At 65.7% G+C, this 23,085-nt stretch overlaps 2 protein-coding genes across 4 annotated transcripts in view; one reads left to right on the top strand and one right to left on the bottom strand.

Annotated features, from left to right (window-relative positions):
• The window catches only part of RAI1 (retinoic acid induced 1), a 68,527-nt gene extending 67,082 nt beyond the window's left edge, over positions 1-1,445 (top strand). Inside the window, exons 4-5 of the mRNA XM_062215591.1 lie at positions 1,105-1,154; positions 1,364-1,445. Of these exons, the coding sequence (XP_062071575.1) occupies positions 1,105-1,154; positions 1,364-1,378 (65 nt within the window). The 3' untranslated portion in view covers positions 1,379-1,445. The remainder of the gene's footprint in view (positions 1-1,104; positions 1,155-1,363) is intronic.
• Positions 1,446-3,211: 1,766 nt separating this feature from the next.
• SREBF1 (sterol regulatory element binding transcription factor 1) lies at positions 3,212-21,280 on the bottom strand. Of its 3 annotated transcripts, XM_062215594.1 has the most exons (20): positions 21,106-21,280; positions 12,398-12,494; positions 9,601-10,020; positions 9,327-9,502; positions 9,087-9,224; positions 8,767-8,988; positions 8,374-8,488; positions 7,884-8,104; positions 7,532-7,733; positions 7,245-7,423; positions 6,855-7,116; positions 6,594-6,760; positions 6,269-6,437; positions 5,827-5,941; positions 5,569-5,678; positions 5,309-5,441; positions 4,955-5,120; positions 4,362-4,562; positions 4,142-4,253; positions 3,212-3,960 (listed from the first exon to the last, which is right to left on the bottom strand). In XM_062215594.1, the coding sequence occupies exons 1-20, from the start codon at positions 21,211-21,213 to the stop codon at positions 3,719-3,721; spliced, it is 3,555 nt and encodes a 1,184-aa protein (XP_062071578.1). In that variant the 5' UTR covers positions 21,214-21,280; the 3' UTR covers positions 3,212-3,718. The 3 variants fall into 3 exon arrangements, with proteins under 3 accessions (XP_062071578.1, XP_062071577.1, XP_062071576.1); XM_062215593.1 differs by lacking the exon at positions 12,398-12,494 and having other exon boundaries at positions 3,212-3,955; positions 4,140-4,253; positions 21,123-21,279; XM_062215592.1 differs by lacking the exon at positions 12,398-12,494 and having other exon boundaries at positions 21,123-21,278.
• Between the last annotated feature and the right edge of the window lie 1,805 nt (positions 21,281-23,085).

The following is a 23,085-nucleotide window of genomic DNA, read 5'->3' as shown; positions in this document are numbered from 1 at the left end:
GCTGCTTGCCCTTTCGGGAGCGCCTAAGTGGCTCAAACCAACCCTGCGCTGTTTGGCGCAGGTGCTGTGGGCAGCTGGCAGGCTCGGCAGGAGCCGTCGGGCCGCAGGTGGCCCAGCCTGGGCTCCAGGCCTCTCCCCGGCTGCTGCTGGCCAAGGAGGTCCCGGAGGCCCGGGTGTGGGAGGAAACGGGGCAGTCTGCCCCCCCAAGCCAGCACTGGGTGACACGATGGGCACCTGGGGGACCAAGCCGCAGCCTTGTTCCCCTCCCTTCTTACTAAGGAGCCCCACCTTGGAGAGCAGCCTTGCCTTGTGGAGCGGGCGGGTGGTGGTGGCTGTCCCCGCCTCTCTATCCCATGGGAGCTTCCCATGCTGGGACCCCAGTACAGACACCAGGAGAGGAGCCACTGATGGCTGGCTGTCCTCGCGACCCTGTGTGGCACGAGGCGGGGCACAGCTGCAGCCCAGCACTGCCTTGGCCTGTAGCTGTCCCCGCTCTGCCCTTGAGCTGCACACTGGCCACGGGAAGGGTGCACTGGCCAACCCCGCTGCTTAGGGGCTCGGGCTTTAACAGGGCAGTTGAGGCTGCGGGGGGCAGGGTCTCCCCAGGTGGCGCAGACAGGAGCAAGGACTCCCTGAAGGGGGTCACACCCCTGCCTGGCCGAGGTGGGCATGGCACCCCGTGTCCACTCGGCAGGAAACGGGGGTCTGGGCACCCAGGTTTGCTCACCCCTGATACCCATCACCAGCCGCATCCGTCCACCCCTGGGAGCCGCCCCGCCCCCCGCCCCCAGGAGGCAGCACGGTGCCCATTCTATAGATGTGGAGAGAGAGGCTCTGCTTGGTCCAGGCTCACTGAGCAGCCAAGGGCTCTCTCCTGCAAGACAGACCAGGAACCAGAAATGTACATCCCGGGAGGCGGTGGGGGGGTGGCCGGAAGAGGAAGGCTGGTCCCCCTCCGGGGGCGGGGGCGGGGGCAGGGGAGGGAGGGGCAGGGGAGCTGCGGATGAAGCCCGTCAATGGGTTTCTGTGCACTGTGCGGCCCACCCGCAGCCAACTCCCTGGTGGCCCTGGTGCCCTGACCACGCGCCCTCTCTCCGCTCTCAGGTTGCGCGTTCCTCGAAGAGAACTTTTCTTTGAAATGTCCCAAACACAAGGTAAGCGACCAGCAGGGGCGCTTGCAGGGTGGGGCCCGGGCTGGGGAGGGGCACCGCCCCCACGGCTGCCTCCTACCTGGGCGGGCTCAGTTCTATGGGGCAGCCCCTGCACCCCCGCCACGCGCGCGCATCCTGGGGGCGTGGGGGCGTCCTGGGCTAGGGGCGGAGGCCCGCCAGTGACCGGCGCTGGGCGTCTTCTCCCCGTGCAGAGACTCCCGTTGTAATGCAACCCCCGACCGGCCGGAGCCGCCGCCGAGGGCAGGAGCCGCCCGCGCAGCACCGCCGGCCCGGGCCTCGGAGCAGCTCCCGGCGCCGGAGCCGATCCTTGATCCGGGCCCCGGGTGTTGGAGCCGGCCGCCAAGGGCTGAGACCTGTGCACACACCTGCCCCGCCGACCCTCGCCCCCACCCCACACCGGGTGGGGGAGGAAACCCGTTCCGGAACCGGACAGCCCGGGGCGCTAGTGCGCGCGCCCCCTGGGGCCAAGCCCGAAGCTGGGGAGCTCGCCCCACCCTGCCCTCCGCCCCGCTGCGGGACATCCAGGGCGACGTGGCACGCATCCACCCGCGTGGGTGCTGCCGTCACCACCCCCAACCCCGTGGCTCGCGCCCTAGGGTCGGTATGGGGGGCGCTGAGGGGTGGGCGCAGACGGCCCCGGGAGAGGCCGAGGGCTGCCCCCCGACCCTGGGCTCCGTGCACCCCACGAGGCGAGGGGGCGAGCCGAGGCTTCCCGGAGCAGGGGAGGGGCGGCGGGAGGCTCTGTCTTCGGCGCGACCTAGCCGGCAAGCCTTTGCCGAAGCTTTCGCGCGCTTCCGGGAAGGCCGCCGGGATTGCGGGGGTGTGAGTGGAGGGCAGTCCGGCGGGGGAGTGGGGGCCTGCTCTGAGGACGCCGTCACCGTCACCGTCACCGTCACCGCCACCTCCGCAGAGTCCGGCCTGGGAACGCGAAGAGGCCACGGCGAGGCGGGCCGAGCGCGCCGGGGAACCACGGCGCGCACTAGGCACGGGAGCAGGGGACGGCTCCGGCTGCGAGCTACAAAACCTGTGTGCCCCGCCCCCTCCGTCCCACAGAATGTATATATGTCGGGAACATGCTCGCTTCCCCCGTGTGTCGCCGCGCCCCGCAGCACGGAGCCCCCGCGCCCTGGCCTACCGGGGGTGGGGGCGAGCGCAGTGCCACTTCCCCCGCGCAGTCCGTCCGCCAGTCTGTCCGCGTCCTCAGCTCTGTCCACGCTTCGATAGGCCTGACGCAGACCCCCACCCCCTCCGCCGGGGCCCGCCCTAGCAACTTCCTGTACATATGACTGTAAAATGGCAAACGTGTGTATTATATCTGGCCTCGTTATATAGTGTATATATATGTATACATATACATATATATAATATATATGAAGATGTAAATGTTCAGACTAGTGTTCTTATTAGTATATTGCTTCACACTGAAGACTGTGTGTATCGAGCTGTTTCTAAAAGATGTTTATTTTCCTTAAGAGTAAAAAACAGTCATTGCATTCAGAAGAAAAAAAAACAATAAAGATACGACGATTGTTTTGGATCTGTGCAGCCCCTGCCTGGATTCTGACCACAGCCCCCTGGGAGGTGGGCGGGGCGGCGGGGGCAGGCTGGGAGGGGGCAGGTAGGTTGCCACCTGTAGTGCCTGATCCCGCCCCCATGTGAACTCGGACCAAGGAAGGAGGGACAAGACTGCCGGGGACAGTAAGTGACACTGGGTGACATGCCAGGAAGGGGTGGGGCTGCTGTCACAGCAGGTCCTTGGTGACAGTCCTCTTGTGCCCTGTCACCCTGGGACCTGCTGGAGGCAGAAACTGGGAGGCCACCGAGGCTCTAAGGGCTGATGTGGCCTGGTGGGACGGGTCATCAGCGGGTCACACGGCCACCTGTGCCCCCCCCTCCCCAAACACTGGAAGGAAGTTCATTTTGTCCCACCTCCTCCCCCTGGGGCGGGGCCTTTGCCTAGGCACTGCATCCCAAAGGCCAAAAAGACTTTCTGGTCAGCTGACCACACACCGCTCCTCCTCACAAGCGCCAAACTCAGGTTATAAATAATTTCATTTTTTATTCTCTGTACAAAACTCAGCCTACGAAAATAAAGTTTGCAAAAGACAAAAAGTAGCAGGTGCACCTCCCAGAGAGGCTGGCTCACCCAGATCTACACTATATACAAGTCTTTCCCAGAAGGGACAGAGGCGCCTTGGGGAAGAGGCTCCCTTGCTGGCCGGAAAAGCCAAAATGGGACCCCCCCTCCCCCACTAACCCCTACACCAGCCCCACCCCTTCCTCGTCCATCTAATCTGGGAGGCGCGGGGTCGGCCCCCTGCAATCCCCACATGGGCCACTAGAGGTCAGCACCATCCTGGCCGCTGCTCGAGGAGCGGGAGAGCCGGCTAGGGTGGTGGTGGTGCTGGGGGGGGGGGGTCTCACCCCTCCTGGCCTCCCGGAGCCAGAGACAAAGGCCGCCGAGCGCCCCCCACCCCGGGGGGCAGTGCAGCCGTGGGTGAGCCGCGGGAGCAGGGCGCTGGGCCGCATAGCGACGCGGCGGGGGCCTAGCTGGAGGTGACGGTGGTGCCGCCGCCCAAGCGCAGCAGCATCTGCTGACAATCGTGCAGCAGCCGGCGGTCGCCGAGTTTCTCCAGCGTGCGCGCCGCCTCGGCCAGCATGCCCACGCGCTGGCCCGGCGCCGACAGGAAGCCGGGCGGCAGGTAGCACGAGGCTAGCAGCAGCGCCTCAGCGTGCTCCCGCCGCGTGGGCCGCGGCTCCAGCTCCGCCGCCGCCGCCGCCGCCGCACCTGCGAGAGGGACAAGGCCCCTGTACCTCCCCGTGCGTGCGCACGCGGGGGTCACCGGCCCCCGGAGCGCACACACGCACGCGCAGTGGTGTATGCCACGGAGCTGCCCCCCCCCACACCTGTGCAGCACGAAGCTGGGGGCTCCCCCACACCCCTGAAAGGGTCAGCCCCGGTCCCTTACCTCCTTTGCCACCAGGGCCTGCCCGCTTTCTCAGGCTGCGGTCCAGGAGCTGGTGCGTCCGCGCGGGGCTGGCCCCTGCCATCAGCCTAGCAGTAGCCTCGTGCAGGAACACCTGGCGCGTGTTGGGGGCAGGGAGGGGCGGGAAGTTGAAAGGTCAGGCCCAGAGCCACCTGCCCCTGCCAACCACTGCGCGCGAGGCCAGGGGTCCGTGGACACTCACCCTCCGCATGGCGGGCCGGAAGCTCTGCGCCAGACGTCTCAGGCCACTCAGGTCCCGCTGGAAGCCACGCAGCTCCAGGGCAGAGGCCTGGGGCCCGTTGCTGGGGCCCTGGGACCCCTGGGCAGCTGCAGGTGGCTGCTGCTGGCGCCACAAACTGGTGCGCACCACCAGGAGCAGGTCACAGAGGAGCAACTGCATAGCCTGGGGGGAGGGGGTGGCAGGCAGGGCAGGGGTCATGGGCGGGCCGCCCCAGCTGCGGGAGGGGCAGGGAAGGAGGCCCGCGGTGCCAGGGGCCGGCTCCGGGCTGCACTGCCGAGGCACTGCACCTGCTGCGCACACATGCAATGCAACAGCAATGCACCGCGGGGCCGCCCGCCTCTCCGGGCCCCGCCCCCACCACCTGCCCTCAGCACCACCCGCCTCCCAGCCTCCCAAGAGGCCCCCTCCCCTCGCCACGGCTCACCCCACCTTTCCTCCTGGGGATGGAGGAACCAGGCCGGGCAGGGACAGCCACTCTCTACCCCCCTCCAGGACACAAGCCTTGGCCAAAGCGCCCCAGCCCCGCGCCAGGCCCCCAGCCCCGCGCCTCTCACCTTGTCGATGGAGCTGCCTGCAGGAGTGGTGGCCAGGCTGTCCCGCAGGTACCCGCTGGCCTTCTCACAGATGGCCAGGCTGGCCGGGCCAGACTCTGCTTTTGCGGGGCTCAGCAGGGCGCGGGCGGCCTTGAAGGAGTGCAGGGCTGCCCTGGGCAGGGGTCTCCTGTGGGAGCCGAGGGCAGGCGTGCTGGTCAGGACAAGCCCCAGGTCCTCACCAAGCACCCCCCACCCCCCACCCCACTCCGTGCGCCTTCCTGGGGAAGAAAGCACGATGACACGTCCCCCTGCCCGCCACCCCCTCACAAACGGTGCTGAGGGCCCGGGGAGGGGTGAGCGGGGACCAGCACGCACTCAGACTCCTGCAGGCTCCGGGGCAGGTGCTCCACCAGGGGGTACAGCCGCTCGGCCGCCTCTTCGTCCCGCCGTAGCCAGTGGACCACCACGGTGGTCAGCGAGGCCCACCACTTGGCCACGGGGTCTGTGCCTGCAGGGGACAGGGGAGAGAGAGAGAAGGGAGGAGGGAGGGGGCTCCCTGAGCCTCGGGCCACACCCACACCGAGGCTGGGGCTGAGCCGAGAGGCGGGGCCAGGACCCTGGGAGGCGGGGCTTACCGGCGGTGGTGGCCATGCTAGAGCTGATGGAAAAACTGCAGGCGGGCGCCCCGGCGGCGTCAGAACAGGTGTTCAGCAGCTGCAGGTAGCCCAGGGCGTCGGCAAACTCCCTGGGGGAGGAGAGGGGCCGGCGTCGGCACAGGCGGTGGGGTCCCCGAGGCCCAGGGGCACCAGCCCTGCCCACTCGCTCTGGGCCACCGTCTCCTTCCGGCTCTGGCCGCTGGTACTGCCTGCAGTGCAGGCCACGGGGACACTTACTTGTCCCCATCAGCCGACCCGGGGCTGGGGCTGGGGCTGGGCTGGGCCACACAGGTCAGGGCTCGCTCCAGGAGATGTTCTCGAAACAGCTGGGTCACCCGGGCCAGGGGGTCCACTGGAGAGAGGGGCGAGGGGGTGGGAACGGGGCCCACCCCACCCCACCCCACCTCCCCACATTCTCCTCTCCAGGGCCAGACCGAGGTTCCTCATTGGTCCTGGGGGTGGGGGTGGGGGTGGAGCATGCTCTCCCGGGCTCACTTCCCAGTGTCACCTCCCAAATCAACTGCAAGGGTTGGGTTTGCTCTTGCAGCATGCTGGGGGTGGGGGCAGAGACCTGGCTAGGGGCGCCCCACACCCAACACAGCTGCGGGGGCCGGTGGGGACCACCCAGAGCTATGGGGGAGAGTGAGGAACAGGGGACAGGCAAGGGGTGAGACAGCACCTGGGTTCCCGGCCATGCTGTACAGGCTCTCCCGCGGGGCACTGCGCACGGCCCAGTCCCCGTCCACAAAGAAACGGTGGCCCACAGGGTGGCAAAGCCACTGCATGGCCAGAGGCACGGAGCCACTCTGTGCCAGGCAGGCCTGCCGAGCGCTGCTCAGGAAGAGACGCTGTGGGGAAGGGGAGAGGGGGGCCGGGCTGTCACAATGGACGCAGACCCCCAGGGTGAGACCCCAGCAGGGGCCCCTGCCCCCCCCCCCACCATGAGCCAGCAGGGAAGAGCTGCAGAGAGAAGCCCCCTAGCCAGCCCTGGCCCACCCACTCACCGTCAGAAAGTGCAGGGCCCGTGGGAGACTGGTCTTGACCCTCAGGGCAGCCGCTACATAAATCTCGGCCAGCGTTGCCACGGAGACCGCATCCCCCGCGCACTCGGCTAGGTTCAGGGCACTTAGCGCCAGGTTGGTGGCGGCCAGGTGCCCGCCTGTGTACTTCCCTGGAAAGGAGGCCAGATGTGAGGCCAGGGTGGGGCGGGGTGGGGGGCCCCGGGGGCCCGGCAAAGTGCCACCCCCCACCACCACCAGGCTTACCCATGGCATGCAGCTGGTGCAGCTTATGGTACACGAGGGCGGCATCCCGGGCACTGGTGCGTGCGTCCGCCCGCAGCGCACAGTCCCGCTGCAGGCCCCCGGCCCGGCCTGCCAGCCAGCGGCCCACCCAGAGGCGCTGCAGCAGGTGGCGGATGAGGTTCCAGAGCAGGCTGTAGGTCAGGTCCAGGTGGGAGGTGGGCAGGGGCCTGCCCAGGGCCCGCAGGGCCAGCCACAGCTGCTGGGCAGCCTGGGCAAAGTCCCCCTGGGGAATGAGAGTTTTCCAGGTGAGAAATGCAGGTTCTGGACCCCAGTGCTACAGGGAGAGTGGGCACAGACGGTAGGGCGAAGCCAGTGCCTCCTAGCACCTCCCACTGGGGGCCAACCCCATACCCGGGCCAGGTCCAGGTCGGCCTGCTTGCGATGCCGCCAGAAGTGCACGGCGGGGTCCGAGTGGGGCCTTGTGACCGGCTCCCCGTACACAAAGAGAAGCGCCAGGGAGGTCAGTACCAGGAGTCCGTTGCCTACCCAGACCAGAGGGGGCAGCAGCCACTGGGGCCAGGTGGGGCCATCTGGGGACAGAGGGTGAGGGCTGGGGACACCGTTGCCAGGAGACCCAGAGTCCATTCCCCCGCCCCCTCCCCAGCTCCCCAAAAGGCACTTGGGCTGGCCCTGCCTACCTTGGCCGTCGGTGCCCAGCATAGTACGCCCAGGGTTATGGTGGATGGCGGTGGCGTCCGGGGGACCAGGAGGCCCCCGGCTACCCAGCAGCAAGGTCAGGGGGTTGCAGGAGAGGCAGAGGACGACCAGGGCGCACAGGGCCAGGCGTGAGCGGTCCAGCATGCCCCCGCTGCGCGGCGACGGTGGCTGCTCCGGCTTCACCTGCAGGGGGCGCCAGAGCCAGGGTGACCCCGACGGCTCCCTCCCGGGACCCGGGCGGGAGGGGGAGGGGGGGAGGCGGCAAGGTCTTGGGCTTGCTGCAAAGTGGCAGGACCGGGAGTGGGGAAGCGGGCAGGACCCCCAGGGCCCAACCTGGCTGTCCTCGAAGGCTGGGCTGTCCGGCTCCGAGTCACTGCCGCTGCCCGTGCTGCCACTGCCCCTGCTGCCGAGGGACAGCGGGCTGCCCTGGGAGGGCGAGCCGGCGTCCGAGGGCGGCGGGGTCAGCGTGTCCACCGCTTCGGGCTTCACGCCGTCCATGGGCGTGTCCGCGCTGCCTCCTGCGCCGCAGACCGACACCAGATCCTTCAGGGATTCTGGAGATGAGCAAAGGAACAGAGCTGGGGTCGGGGGTGGGGGGACAGGCTGGGCGCCCACAGCCAACCCGAGCTTAGGACCCTGGGAAGGGAGCTAGGTTAGTGCCAGCGCAGCCATAGGGCCAGAGCGCACCCAAGCACCGGGGCTCTGGGCCAGGCCAGGGGGCTGGAGGCGGGGCCAGAGGCAGGGTGGGCTGGGCTGGCAGCAAGCCCGGAGCCAATGGGGGCTGGGCGGGCGGGGCCGGGGGCGGGGCTGGCACGGAACTCACTGCTCTTTTGGGCAGCACTTCGCAGACTCTGATTCTCCTGCTTGAGTTTCTGGTTGCTGTGTTGTAGGAAGCGGATGTAGTCGATGGCCTTGCGCAAGACGGCGGATTTATTCAGCTGCAGGGGGCGGGGGCGGTGGGGAGCAAGATTGGCCAGTGAGGCCTGGCCAGGGCCACCAGCAAGGGGGTGCGGGGCGGCTTTGCAAGCTTGGCGACCCCAGCCACCTGCCGAGTAGCACTGGATACATGGTCCCCCGAGACAACTGGATGGACTGCCGTCTCTAAAGTCGGGTCTGTCCAGGCTGAACCCCAATCCCGTGCTCCCCACCGCCACCCCCTGCTCCATGGCTGCCTCCGCACAACCCCCCCCCCCAGCCCCAGTGCCTCTGCCCTCACCTTGGCTTCAGTGCCCACCACCAGGTCCTTGAGCTCCACGATCTTGTCGTTGATGGAGGAGCGGTAGCGCTTCTCGATGGCGTTGTGCGCCGTGCGCTTCTCGCCGCGGCTCTGGGCTGAGCCGGGGGCTTTGCTGCCAGCCGCCAGGCGGTTGATGGGCAGTTTGTCAGCATCCACGACCAGTGGCACCGTGGCCAGGATGGCTCCGCCGCTCACCAGCGTCTGTGGGGCCGGGCGCGGGTTACTCCGATGTGTGCGTGTGCGCGTACGTCCCCACCCCCCTCACCCTCGCCCACTTCTGCCCCACCCATGCCACCCACCTGCAGGGGCCCGGTCTGCACAGCGGTGCCGGGGGCCAGGGGGTTGATACCCGCCGCCTTCACGGAAGCCCCCACATCTGTCTTCATGGTGGTCAGGAGCAGTGAATCAGCCTTGATGAAGTGGGGCTGCAGCAGGACCTGGGGGGTGGGGGTGGCGGAGGAGGCTGAGTGGTGAGCCCAGGGGGGTCTGGGCCAGGGGCTGCCACCTCCCTGTCACCGCCTGGCCGGACCCCCCCTCACCGGGACCGGCTGGATCTGGGAGGTCACAGTGGTTGTCGCAGGGACTGCCGTGGCCGTGAGCAGCGGCTGGGGTGTGGCACTTGGGACCTGGGTGTGCAAGGAGACGGGCGGGACCCCTGGCGGGGAAGCCAGGGCCAGGCCAGGCAGCGGCTGCTGGGTGCTCCCGGGAGGGGTCCCTGTGGACAGAGATCAAGCACCACGTGGTCTGGGATGAGCCCCTTGTGGCTCCCTGGGCGGCCAGCCTCGCCCCCTCCATCCCCCCCGCGCCCCTTACCTGTGGGGAAGCCCCCAGAGGGGCTGGGGTAGCCCATCACGGGTGCAGGGCTGAAGGGTGGTGCTGCTGCTGTGGGGTTCAGGAAGCTCTGGGGTGCGAGGGCCCCGGGCAGGGGCTGCGGGGCTGGCGGCTGCAGGATGGTGAGGGGCACGGGCTCCTCCTTGATCCCAGGCCCAGGGGAGAAGGAGGGAACCGATGGATAGGTTTTCAAGGGAGGGGACACCGGTGAGGGGGCTGCCTTCGGCACCCCCAGGAAGGCTTCCAGAGGGGAGCTCAGTGTGGCAGGAGGCGGGGACAGGCTGCCTGGAGAGCTGGCCCCGGGGCTGACCGGGTCCGTGCCCCCTGCCCCACCCCCGGCGTAGGGGGCATCGAACAAGCCAGGAAAGTCACTGTCTTGGTTGTTGATGAGTTGCAGCATATCTAGGGGAAAGAACAATGGGGGGGGGGGGGATGAGTCACAGCGAGGGGCAGGGGGTTGGAGGCTGGACCCTTGTGGGTGGGTCCTCAACCACAAAGCCACCCACGGGCGTCTGTGCTCCAGGACACGCAGCCATTCTGTGGACTCCAGGGGCATCAGGCGGGGATACCCAGTGTGGCAGGTGCACACACCCGCCCGACAGGGAGGCACCAGAGGCAGCTGTAGCCTGCCCCACCGCCAGGCTGCAGCCTTCAGAACCCGAGCTCCCAGCAGCCCCACTATGCGCCGGCCCCTCCAACACCAGCCTCAGCCCACAGCACACAGCAAGCCTGCACACAGTCCTTTCCCACACTCACCCACGGAAGCTCCTGCCAAATGCCTGGTATGAGGTACCAGTCTCAGCCACAAACATGACAGGCAAAAGAGCCCTACCCAGAACCAGGCAACTTCCTGGGGGGCTAGGCAAGTCCCCTATCTTGACACGGATGGAGGTAAAATTTGCCACCTGTCTTCACGGAGAACCAAAGCCTAGAATGTTCGCCTCCAACTCTCCGCACACATGGGCTGCACCCGGGACCTAAGCCAGCCTCTGAGGATTCGCCCACTGCCCACCCCCCCACCCCCGGTGTTCACCACCACCCAGGCTCAGGGCATGATTGTCTGGCTGCCCCAAGAGAGTTCAGAGGCCCAGGGTCGGCCCTACCCTAGCACCACACACGGCCTCAGTTTCTCAATCCACAAAATGGACACATGCCTCCCACACACAACAAGCCAGTCCTTAGGCAGGAGGTGGGGCAGAGAGGGTTTCCCAGCTGCCCACAGGGTCCTGTGCGCACAAAGCACTGAGAGTGCCAAGGAGTGAGCGAGTTCCCACCTCCCTCGGCTTACAGGAGATGGGGTGGGGTCCTCTACCACCAGGCCCCATGGTGCAGCCCCAGCCCCACCGCCCCTGGGGCTGCACAGGTGCCCTGAGAGGGAAGGCAGACCTCCAAGAGGGGGCCCCAGGTCTTCCACCACACTGGGGGGACTCCAAGGGCAGGGGCTGTGTCGGCAGGGGTTGGGGCTCCCTACCCACGGCTCTGGGGAGGCTGGTGTGGTCACTGGCCACAGTGCTCAGTAAGTCAGCGACAAAACTGTGGCCAGACCCCATTTCCTGCTGCTAACCAGAGCGCTGGCCTCTGGGAGCAGGACAAAAGGCACTGTGGTTCAGAGAGAGCCGCACGCAGCCCACGCACAGGACTCGCCCCCCACCCCAGGTCTACCAGATACCACTCTATCACCTCCACGCAATAGAGCCTCGACCCCATCAAGGGGCCAGGAGCAAAGCTGGCATCACCCACCCATTCCCCAGTGGTACAGGCTGAGGCTGGGGGCCAAGTCAGCTGCTGGTCACGCAGCCAACCACTGTGTCCCTGCGTGTTCTGGGCACAGACCCAGGCCCCAGCCTGCAGCCAAGCAGCCTCGGGACCCAGGCTGGGCCCTTCAGGGCTTCGATTCCGCCTCTCTGAGAGCGAGGGCTGGCTGTGCCGGCTCCTTCCTCCTCACGCAGCCTAGGACACACTGTGCACTCCGCTCCAGCCTGGCCACAGGCCCTCTCGCCCAGCTGGCGACAAGAGCCAGGCTGGCTTGGGTCAGGGCCCTCTAACCCACCTGGGGCAGCCGCCCACTGGGTCAAGGTGCTCCTCGCACCCCCGGCCCCCTCCTCAGGCTACTCATTGGCACAACAGCAAAGGTGAAGCCCTTCTGGACAAAGCTGCCGATGGTTTGCCTAGCGGGCAGCTGGCACAGCCATGAACACAAGACAGGCACGGGTGCGGGCTCAGCACCCCCCCTCCCCTGCCGGGGACCCCCAAACAGAAACACCTTGTGGGCCGCCCCCAGGTCCAGGTGGGTCACAGAGTACGTTCCATCCCAGGCCTCCCAGCCCCAGTCCACGGGAGCCCCTTTTGACAGATAGGGAAACTGAGACCTGGACAGGAAAGCAATCTGTGGGCAACTGGGGGTCCCCACTGTCCACCTAGAGGCCCAAGATATTCACAAACAGGCCAGACCCCCACCCCTGGCAGGGGACAACTGTTGCCCCTCGTGTCCTTCCAGCCCTGCCCAGGGAGAGGATATTGCGCCACCCTCTCCCTCCAACCCCCCTGGGTCTCTGGGAGCTGCTACTGGGTCTCTACGCCTTCCTCTGGGTTGCAGCGGGCACTCAGGGGGTTGGGGGTGGTCCCCCGCCGCCCCAGCCAGCAGAGAACTGGCACAGCCCCTCCCGCAGGCAGGGGAATCCTATAGGTCCCATCCCGACACTATCTATGCACGAGAGCCCAGGACAGCGAACTGCAGCAAAGCCAGAGGCACGGGGGTAAGAAAGAACCCCGCAAATACCTTCGAACGTGCAGTCCATGGCTCTGCGGTCCGCGGCCCCCGCCCCCTCGGGGCGTCCAGGCGGCTGGCCCCGGGCCGGTCTCAGCGCGGATTTCACCTGTCAAGACTTCGCTGAGTTTTTAAAGCCCGCCGAGCCCTCGGACCGGCCCCGCCCCCGGGCCCCGCCCACCCCGCCCCGCCCACCCCGCGGCCGCGGGCCGGGCATGGGGTGAGCCCGCGCGACCAATCAGCAGCCGCGCCGCCGGCCCCGCCCCGCCCCCGCCGCCGGCCTGGGCTCAGGTTGCAGCCCGCGGCGCTGAATGGGGCCGGGGTTACTCGCGGACGTCCGCCTTTAACCAGATCGGCGCCAGCGCCCGCCGGGGTTACTGGCGGTCACCGCGCCGCGGCCCGCCGCTTCCGCGACCGCCCGGGCACCACCTTGAGAACACTGAGACCCCGAGTGAGGAAGGCACACATGCGAGGGGGCGGGCGGCCTCCTGACTCCCAGGACCCCCGGTCCCTGTGCCCCTACCCACCCACGTCGCTCCAACAAGGTCTGCGGCCCCTGCCCCCAGCAGGTGCCAGGTGAGGCCAGACTACACACGGCAGCCCCCTGGGAGTCCAGCGATCGGTGTTGGGGCTGAGGGGGTGGTCCCTTGTGGCCCCCATGGTAGTCGCCTCTTTGGAAGCCCTAGGTGAGAAGGAGCCGAGTCTCCCTCTCACATACACACCCTCCCCCTCCCTGGGCAGCCACAGCCGGAGGACAACACAGGTCAGCTTTGGCACCTGCCCCAGGCCCTGGGGTCCAGCCTGTGGGTGCTCAGCGCAGGCTCACCGCCCCAGCAGGCTGAGCGCACATGGGAAACAAAAGACAGGGGTGAGCCTGCCCCCCAAGGATGCTCACGGCTTCATTCATTCTTGGGTGGCTGTTGCCCAGTTTCTGAACCCAGACTTGGCAGGGGCCACGGCCACTGTGCACAGTGCCCAGCCCCCTCCTCTTCCCCTTTCTGCCTCTGGACTGAGGACCACCGCGCACCGATCCCCCTGTTTCCCGCCCCCAACCTCACACCCTGCTGATGCCGTGGCCTTGGGGAGGGGCCTGTGACCGCCAGGGTATTGTGGGCCTGGAGGCAGAGGGCCCTGCCCCGCTAAACTGCAGGGTCGAGCAGGGGGCCCAGGGGCCTCCTGGTGCCTGGGGCCCCGGAAGCAACCAGCCTATCTTGGGGCAGATCTGCTGGTCAACTCCTGCAAAAGCCATTGACTTCTGTTAACAGTGAGGGGTGGACTCTGGACAGCCAGCCAGCCCCACAGCCTCCCCGGGGAGATCTGGACAGCCAGCCAGCCCCACAGCCTCCCCGGGGAGATCTGGACAGCCAGCCAGCCCCACAGCCTCCCCCGGGGAGATCTGGACAGCCAGCCAGCCCCACAGCCTCCCCCGGGGAAATGCAGCCACCATGGGTGGACCTGGGGCCAGGTGCCAGGACCCCACTTGCTGTGCGACCTGGGGCAGGCAGCCACTTCCTCTCTGAGCCTCCACCCCCCCCCCCCCCGCCTCCACCCTGGAGATTCCAGAGGGGAGGGGTGCAGCACCTCAGTGAAAGTTAAGTCAGGTAGTGAGGTGCCCGTTGCTTGAAGTATTTAAGACGGAGCTCCGAAGGTAACCATTTTATGGAGGTTTTTTTTTTTTTTTTTTTTCCAAGCAGGTTAAGGCAGCTTCGCTCCAGCTTCCGGCTAAGGTGGCTGGTTCTGAAGCCCCGGCCCCCAGCGCGTGCGAGCTAAGGGTCCCCACGCTCGGGGAACAGAGAGCGGCCCCAGCCCCACCACCCCTCCCCACTCCTCCCCTCTTGTTCCCCGCTCCTGCCCTGATTCCATCAGCAGCCAACAGGAAACTTGAAACCATTGCCCGCCCCTCCTGGACTCCAGCTTTGGGACTCTGGCCTATTTATTCTGAGAGGTCAGGACAGAAATCCCGGGGCAGGCCAAGCCCGGCTCTGACCATCACAAGACGCTCACAACCTGTCCAGCAAGCAGCACTCGGCCTTGAACCCCACCTTGAACCCCAACCAAGTTCGGCTTGCATACCTCCCTGCATGGGGAGCTCACCACCTCTCCCCCCACACACAGCGTGTCTCTCTGACACTATCGACCAGCTGTTCTTCAGCACCTATTTGGTGTGCGTCGACCCTGAGCCAAGCACTAGGACGGGAGCACAGGAAGAGACCAGTGAGGCAGAGGGAGGGTACGCAAAGTCACAGACGGACAGAAGTGGCACAGGGGCCGGCCCATGGCCTGGCGGTTAAGACACGCGTGCTCCATATCAGAGTGGCCCGGCTCTGACTCCTGCCTCCAGCTTCATGCTAAATGCCAACCCTCGGAGGCAGCAGGGTGTGGTATGGCACCAACCACATGGAGGACATGGGACAGAGGCGGAGCTGGCCCGTCTGCCTCCGTGAGGGGTGCTCAGCCAGGACCCCAGGGAGCGGGGGCTGCCCCTGCTCGCACCCAGCGCCTTCTTGGTCTTCTGGATCCCACAGGTCAGCAGGTGCCGAGGTCCTCGCCGCTCACGTGTGCAGCAGGGGCACAGGCTGCCTTTTGTGTGTGTGCGTGCACGGCTGCCCCTTCCTGGAATGGGATGGGCCGAGGGCTGGCTCCCCGGAGCTCCTGGGCATGGGTTCTGTCCACGGACGAGGAAACCAAGGCTTGGAGGGAAGCCACGTGCCCCAGGCCCCTCCACTGCCCGGCAGAGCACCGGGGTTCCTCTGCTTGCCTGCTTTCGGCACACGTCCTGCCGTGCAGTGGCACCGTGCATTTGTTCAGCCTGTTCCTTACACCAGGAATGCCCTTCCCTTCAGCCTCGGTGCACCTGCCAAGTTCCTGTTCCTCCCTCAAAACTCGCTACAGTGTCACCTCTGCCTCCTGCCCAGTGGGCGCCACCCACCCTACGCGCTGGCCACGCCGTCCTATGAAACTCGGGTTACATGTCCTTGCTGCTGGAGCCTAGGAGGGACCCTGAACGTGACCTGGGAAGATGGCGATTAGCAAGTTCCCAGTGGGGACCAAGGCAGACGCTTCGTCTGCCGCCGTGGGCCCTGAGCACGGATTCGACATTCTGGCTAAGGAGTAACCAACCAGTGAAGGGCCCGGTGTGCTTTGCGTGTCTTTGCGTGAGTGGCATCGGTCTCTCCTGTTGGCGTTTCAGACCTCGAGTGAGGGCAGAACCCGCCCTACACCGGGGCCCATTTCTACAGCATCGCCGGCACCGGGTTCTATTGTGGTTTTTCATTTTTTTTAAGTACACTGTGGTCTGCTTTGCCTTAGTGATTGAGCTGTGGGGCCTTCCAGGTGATAGTATTTGCAATTCTGAAGGGCCTGGGAGGTGTGTGGGGTGGGGGGTGGGACTGTTGTGGCCACGGAGGACTCCGACACACCTGCTATACCACTGCACCTGTTACACCGGCTCCTTCCGCCCCCACGCCCCAGGCCAGGCCTCTCCCGATGCTTTACCAAGTCTGACCTTCTTCACCCTCCTCAGCTGCCCCAGGGCCTGGGCCTGGGCCATCGCAGGGGCTGCTTAGCAGGCAAGTGAGTGACAGGTGCCCTGGTGGGGAGGGGCCCAGTCTCAACTTGTCGCTCATGCAGACTCCGGCCCACCCCACACCATGGCTGCTCAGAACTTGGAACCACAGCCCAGAACATCCTGGAATCGTCCAGAGTAGCCTCTCCCAGGCCCAAATCCTCCCAAGTAGGATGGAGGCCAAGCCCCGCCCCTACCCAGCAAGCCCCACCCCCAGGAGCCTCTGGAGCCGGCCTCCCTGTGGGCCTGCCTCCGCAGCAGCATCCGAGAGGGGGAGAGTGTGGGATGCGCCGCCCACAGCTGTCTCCCAGGTCACGGGCCTGTGGCTGGCCGGAGACAAGGCCAGAGACACTTCCTGTGGCCAGCGCAGCGGTGCCAACCCCAGCCACGCAGGTGAACGGGCGATGTCCAGATCCCAGGCCGCCAGCCCGGCAGTGACACCCCCCCACCCCGACCTGGAGCTGACCAGGTCGCTCCCACGGCTGGTGGCCAGCTAGGTGACTGTCGGGCAGGAGGTCACTCCCGGTCACCTGCCTGCCTGCCTCCCCAAACCCACTCCTAGCATTTGCCTCTGTTCCCCTCCTCCAGCCTCACTGAGCCACGGGGGAGGGGCTAAGGGAAGGGGCGTGAGTACAGAGGTGGAGGGAGGAGCAGGTTGTGCCAGAGGGGTGGGCTTGGGGTGGATGGGAGGGTCGAGGGGTGCAAGGCTGAGACCCCACAGAGAGGAGGGGACTCTCCCTGGGGGCACCCAGGAGCCGAGGTTGGCCTGGGCTCTGGGGAGTCGGGCCCGTGCAGGGAGCTGGGCAGAAGTCAGTCCAGGGCTGTGTTGCCCGGGGATGGCCCGGGATGGCTGGGCCAGGGAGAAGGGTGAGGCAACAGATATGGGGGGGGGACGCAGGGCTGGCACAGGGGACACCTATGGTACCCTCTCTCGTGGGGTGGGGTGGGGAGGTGAGGCTGGACCCAGACTGAAAGCAAGGCCAGCCACTGTGGTGCGGCTGGGCACAGACAAGGGCAGGGGAGACCCAGGAGGACCCCCTGGAGGCAGCATCTGACACAGACCACACATGGAGCAGCCCCGGGCAGAGGAGAGATAGCTGTGGCACCCAGGGCCCCAGACGCCCCTTCGGCCAGGGCAGAGAGGTCCCCGTGGTCGCCACCCCCTTCCTTCCCCAACAGCACTGCGTTTCCGCTCACCTCTTCTTCGGCAGCTAGCCGTTTGTGCAAGAGCTGATAAATTAATCCGCCCAAGAGGAAGGCTGCCACGGCTCAGCGCTAATCTCCGACACGTGCCCGGGCCACCTCCCTCCTCCCCTGTGCCGCGGGGACCCTGAGTGCACTGCAGCTCATCCAAGGTCACGGGGCAGGCGCAGGACTTGAACCCACGGAGCACCAGAGCAGGCTGGCACCTTCACCCCCTAGAAGCCAGGGTGCAGCTCTGCCCCCACCTCCACCCCTGAACCCATCCACAAGACAAAAGCTTTGGCCCAGGCTGCAGGCTGGGAGGCAGAGATACTGCATGACCTCTGACCCCTCTGTGACCCACTCCCAGGTCCCCAGCATAACCCTCCCTGGAGCAGCCTCCCCCAACCCTCAGCCCCCAGTCTTAGGAACCCAGCTGTTAAGAGCTTAAGCCAGCTTTGTAGCACAGCAGATTACGCTGTACCAGCATCCCCTATGAGCACCAGTTTGAGTCCCGGCTGCTCTACTTCTGATCCAGCTCCCTGCTCATGCACCTGGGAACACAGAGGAAGATGGCCCAAGTGCTTGGCGGGAGTTTCAGGCTCCTGGCTTTGGCCTGGCACTCTGATCCAGGCAGCAGGTGTCCCGAGTGGTGGCTGTAACCACTGTGCCCGCCAAGCTCCCAGCCACGAGGGAACATGCATGTCATGTCCCTGTGCTGCCCCCTCCCCCAGCCAGCCCAGCTCGCCCCTGGGGCGCCTCCCCACCCTCACTTCTCTCAGGGGACCTGGCTTTCCCATCTGGCTCTTCCAGACTGTGTCCAACCTGCCCAGGGCCAAGTCTGGTGGCAGCCCCCATAGAAGCTTCTGTAGAAACCCTCTCCCCAGCAAATCCCCCCTCCCAGAGCCCAGACCTTAGGAACCAAAGTGAGGATCCCAGCACAGGCTGGCCTCGGGGGTGGGGAGGGGGGCCCACTGCAGCACAGGTTAGGAGAACAGAACCACTGTGGTGTCTTTAGCAGGTGGATGTGTGGGGGAAGTGGCTGGCTGCTGGCTGCTGACATGGAACAAAGCAGATCCCCATCTGCTGGGAACCGGATGGATGCTACTGTAATTTATCAAAAAAAAAAAAAAAAAAAAAAAAAGGCCGGCGCCGCGGCTCACTTGGCTAATCCTCTGCCTGCGGCGCCGGCCCTGGGTTCTAGTCCCGTTTGGGGCGCCGGATTCTTTCCCAGTTGCCCCTCTTGCAGGCCAGCTCTCTGCTGTGGCCCGGGAAGGCAGTGAAGAATGGCCCAAGTGCTTGGGCCCTGCATTTGCATGGGAGACCAGGAGGAAGTACCTGGCTCTTGGCTTCAGATCGGCGCAGCGCCGGCCGTAGCATAGCAGTCATTCGGGGGGTGAACCAATGGAAGGAAGGCCTTTCTCTCTGTCTCCTATCTCTCTCTCTCACTAACTCTGCTTCTCAAAAAAAAAAAAAAAAAAAAGGCCGGCGCCATGGCTTAACAGGCTAATCCTCCGCCTTGCGGCGCCAGCACACCGGGTTCTAGTCCTGGTCAGGGTGCTGGATTCTATCCCGGTTGCCCCTCTTCCAGGCCAGCTCTCTGCTATGGCCTGGGAAGGCAGTGGAGGATGGCCCAAGTCCTTGGGCCCTGCACCCGCATGGGAGACCAGGAGAAGCACCTGGCTCCTGCCTTCAGATTAGCGCGATGCGCTGGCTGCAGCGGCCATTGGAGGGTGAACCAACGGCAAAAAGGAAGACCTTTCTCTCTGTCTCTTTCTCTCTCACTATCCACTCTGCCTGTCAAAAAAAAAAAAAAAAAAAAAAAAAAAAAAAAAAAAAAAGCAGACAGCCTAGGGTGTGGGGGAGGAAAGGGCAGAAACTGTACAGTCACAAGGAGTCCAAGTGGGCAGCTGATGATGGGCCTGCGACTTGGTAAACATGCTGGAAACTTGCATAGGGCGCTACTGGAAACTGTTGCATAGCACGCTTAGAATGTATCTATTTCCCAGTGTGTAAAGTTGGTACCTTAATACACTTGTGGGTGTTTTGTTAAAGATTTATTTCTTTCATTGGAAAGGCAGAGTTAGAGAGAGAGAGAGAGAGAGAGAGAGAAAGAGAGAGAGAATATCTTTCATCTTTTTAACAGTTGGGGCTGGGTCAGCCTGAAGCCAGGAGCTTCTTCCAGGTCTCCCATGTGGGTGCAGGGGCCCAAGGACTTGGGCCATCTTCTACTGCTTTCCCAGGTGCATTAACAGGGGGCTGTATTGGAAGTGGAGCAGCCGGGACTCAAACCGGCACCCCCATGGGATGCCAGTATTGCAGACAGTGGCTTTATGGGCTATGCCACAACTCTCTGGTCCCTGTTTTTGAAAAAGTGGATGAAAGGGTCAGTATTACGACTGGGTGGGTTAAACCGCCACCTGTGGCACCAGCATCCGAGATAAGCGCTGGTTGGAGTCCCGGCTGCTCGATTTCTGGCCCAGCTCTCTGCTGTGGCTGGGAAAGCAGCAGAAGATAGCCCAAGTGCTTGGGCCCCTGCAAATGCGTGGGAGACCTGGATGGACTTTCCCACCTCGCACAGCCCCGGCTGTTGTAGTCAGAACCAGCAGATGGAAGACCTCTCTCTAACTCTAACTCTAACTCTAACTCTAACTCTAACTCTAACTCTTTGCCTTTCAAAGAAATAAATCCATCTTTTAAAAAAAGTGGATGAAGCTTCAGGGCTTATCTCTGGTGGGTAGAGTTAAGAAACATTTTCTTCCTTTTGTTAATCAACACTTCCTACTTTTTCTACAATGGAAAAAAAACAATGTGTTGCATAACCAGGAAAAAGAACAGAAAGTGTGAGTAAAGACAGAGAGAGACTCTCCCCCGTAGCAGGCAGACCTCAGCCACTGCCCACCGCCCCCGCCTGGTCCTGCAGGGCTTCAGCCTCCCTGGCAGAGCACTCAAGCCCGGTTTGACCCCCAACGGCGCCCCCCACGTGGCTGCCCAAGCCCTGTGAGTCAGGGAGAAGGCCAGGCACAGATCTGAGTCAACTGTCCCGGCTCCCTCGTGAAGGGGGCATTTACAGGGGAAGAGGGGGAGACTGAGACTCGGTGGGCGGGCGAGGGGGCTCCAGCAGGATGGCAGAGGGTCCAGCTTCAACTCTGACCCCCCGAGCCCACGGGGACCCCTGCAAGTCGCAGCCACAGGCTGCGCAGGACAGCGGCCACCAGGGTGCCAGTGTCCACGCAGGTTGCTCCTCTGCCCTTAGCCTTCGCGTCTTCCCACGGCAGGTGCAACGAAGCTCATTCTGCAGCCAGCATGGGGGGAACTTCCTGGGACTTGGGGTTCGCCGGGCCTGCCACGTGGAAGCACCTGCAGCCCCGAGCTGCTCCTTAGGGACAGGGCGCCCCGCCTAGGCACTGCCCGGGGCCTCTACCCTCGCCCCGCTGTCCCCGGGGCTGACCCTCAGGTCCGCGCTGTCTGCGAACCCTCCGCGCCTACGACGTGGTGCTGGGGTGGAGTGGGGTGGGCTTGGACGGTGGGGGCCTGGCCTTCGGTGGTGGCTTTACAACGCGTGCGCAGAAGCCAGACCCTCTCCGGCGGCGGCGGCGGCTGGCAAAGAGGCCGCGCCGTGCGCACGCGCAGAGGCGCCTGCGCCCGGCTGAACTCTTGGGCCGGAGGGAAATGACCGTGAGTAACCCCGCGCGGACGTCACGGCGGGGGCGGGGCCTCGGCGACGCCCGGGTCCCAAGCTCCAGCCGCGGCCGCCAACGGGGCTGGGGAACGGGCCGGCCCCGCGGCGCAGGGCCCGGGACGCGTCCAGGCGCACGTGTCCCCCCCGCCCCGCCAGCGCCGAGCTGCCGCGGGACCCCCGGCGCGGCCCGGCCCAGGCGGCCCGCAGCCCCGGGAAGCCCCCGCGTATCCCCCACGCCGGCCGGGGAGACAAAGGCCGGGACGCCTCCTGCGAGCCCCCCACCCTCCGCACCCACCGCCCCGGCGCACCTTCGATGTCCGTCAGCAGCGCCGCGTCCAGCTCGCACGGCTCGGCCAGCGCCTGCTCCAAGGCCGCCTCGCTGAAGGGCGGCTCGTCCATGGTGCCGGGCCCGCCGCCGCCGCCGCCGCCGCCCCCGCTCCGCGCGTTCGAGTCCCGCGCCGGCCAAGTCGCTGGCGGCCCGGCGCAAAGTTCCTCGGAAACTGGGTTTCCCCGGGCAGCGACTCGGACTCCGCAGGGCGGGCGCGGCGGGGGCGGGGCCTGGCGGGAGGTCCCGCCCCCCTGGGTAGCCGGCTCCGCCCCCACGCCACGCCCCTCCGGTGGAACCATGGAGCCCCCGCCGGGTCTCGGCCGGCCGCAGGGGCACAGCACCGGTGGCCACCCGCAGCGAGCAAGGGGGCCGAGTGGAAGACCTCACCAGGATGGGTTCCATCGCTGGGGTCTCTAAACCGGGGGTCCGGGGCGCGACACGCTCAGTTCCCTCTGTCTGGCTCTGTGGGGCTCCAAGTGACAGCTGTCACTCTGCCTCAGTTTCCCCCATCTGCAGATGGACCTGGGACCCGGGCCTAGCCCCTGCGGCGGGGAAGGTAGTGTCCCATCCGGTCTTTTTTTTTTTTTTTTGACAGGCAGAGTGGACAGTGAGAGAGAGACAGAGAGAAAGGTCTTCCTTTTGCCGTTGGTTCACCCTCCAATGGCCGCCGCGGTAGCGCGCTGCGGCCGGCGCACCGTGCTGATCCGATGGCAGGAGCCAGGTGCTTATCCTGGTCTCCCATGGGGTGCAGAGCCCAAACACTTGGGCTATCCTCCACTGCACTCCCTGGCCACAGCAGAGAGCTGGCCTGGAAGAGGGGCAACCGGGACAGGATCGGTGCCCCACCGGGACTAGAACCTGGTGTGCCGGCGCCGCAAGGCGGAGGATTAGCCTGTTGAGCCACGGCGCCGGCCCCATCCGGTCTTTATCTCTGGTTTCCTCCCAGACTGAGCTGTGGGGAGGAAGCAAGACCCCAGACTAAACAGTGAGCCTCCCGAAGCTGCAAACCCCAGAGCCAGGCCAGGGGTCTCAATGTGGGAGATCGACATCACTCAGAAAGAGGCCCCCTTGGTGGAGGGCAGCCGGGGAGACTCGGCAGGGGTCTGCACCTTCCGCCCACCCCCACTCCCCCAGGCTCCGCCAGTCAGAGCATGCCTAAGACCGCCCCCGGCTGACTCCAGTTATATAGCCTGTCCGCTCACGTCCACACCCGTGCAGGGAGGAAAGTGCGGGGTGCAGCCTGCAAGGGGGGTGGGGTACCCCTGCAGGGAGAAGCCAGCCACAGACACCCGGGGCCTGGGGCTCAGCCTGCACGCGGATAACCCGCACAGGGTCTCTAAGCTACAGCGCCTGCACAGGCAGCCTGCTCAGGGGCCCCACCCAGGGCTTGCCCTCTCCAGATGCTGGCTGGGGTCTCTCAGGCTCGCCCCCTCCCCGCCCCCAGGAGGCCTCTGGCATCCGGTGACTTTCCCTGAAAATTCAAACAAGCCCTTCTTCCCAGGGGACAGGGATGGGATTAGGGGGTGCCAGGCGATGCCCCCAAGAACACTTTTCTTCCAAGTCGGGCGGCTGAACTGGTCTTTCCTCCGCCTGCCCCGGGTACCGACAGAGGCAGGTACGGAATCCCCAGGGGCCATGGTCTTGGGGATCCGCCCCGCCGTTACCGAAATGGGTTCAGCATAGCTCCAGATGCCAGGAGCCGGTTAAAACAAGGTCACTGCAAAGGCCCATGGGACCTGAGCCTGGTTGAAGACCCCCGCCCCGTGCTGCACAGTTCATGGCTGCGACTCGGGGGTCGGGGGTCGGGGGTCGGGGGTCGGGGGTCGGGGGCCGGGGCTGGAGTGCGTTCGGTGTTGGCCACCAAAGAAACACAGCTTGGAATAAAGAGTGCGAGTGGGCAAGATAAGGGTGTGGAGGGCCAGGCCAGGGGACAGGGTTCTGCA

This window comes from Lepus europaeus, chromosome 18 (genome assembly GCF_033115175.1).
Source record: "Lepus europaeus isolate LE1 chromosome 18, mLepTim1.pri, whole genome shotgun sequence".
Lineage (NCBI taxonomy): Eukaryota > Metazoa > Chordata > Mammalia > Lagomorpha > Leporidae > Lepus > Lepus europaeus.
Note: the sequence above shows the minus strand (reverse complement) of the source record. Positions and strands in the feature narration are given on the sequence as shown.

Excerpts from the sequence above, each read along its gene's own strand:
- SREBF1 (XM_062215594.1), bottom strand. The coding sequence starts at position 21,213 with ATGGACGAGCCGCCCTTCAGCGAGGCGGCCTTGGAGCAGGCGCTGGCC. Across the intron at positions 8,105-8,373 it reads AAGTGCTGCCCAAAAGAGCA|AATCCCTGAAGGATCTGGTG; the intron begins GTGAGTTCCGTG and ends GCTCATCTCCAG. Across the intron at positions 4,254-4,361 it reads TCCGGCCCGCCATGCGGAGG|GTGTTCCTGCACGAGGCTAC; the intron begins GTGAGTGTCCAC and ends AACACGCGCCAG.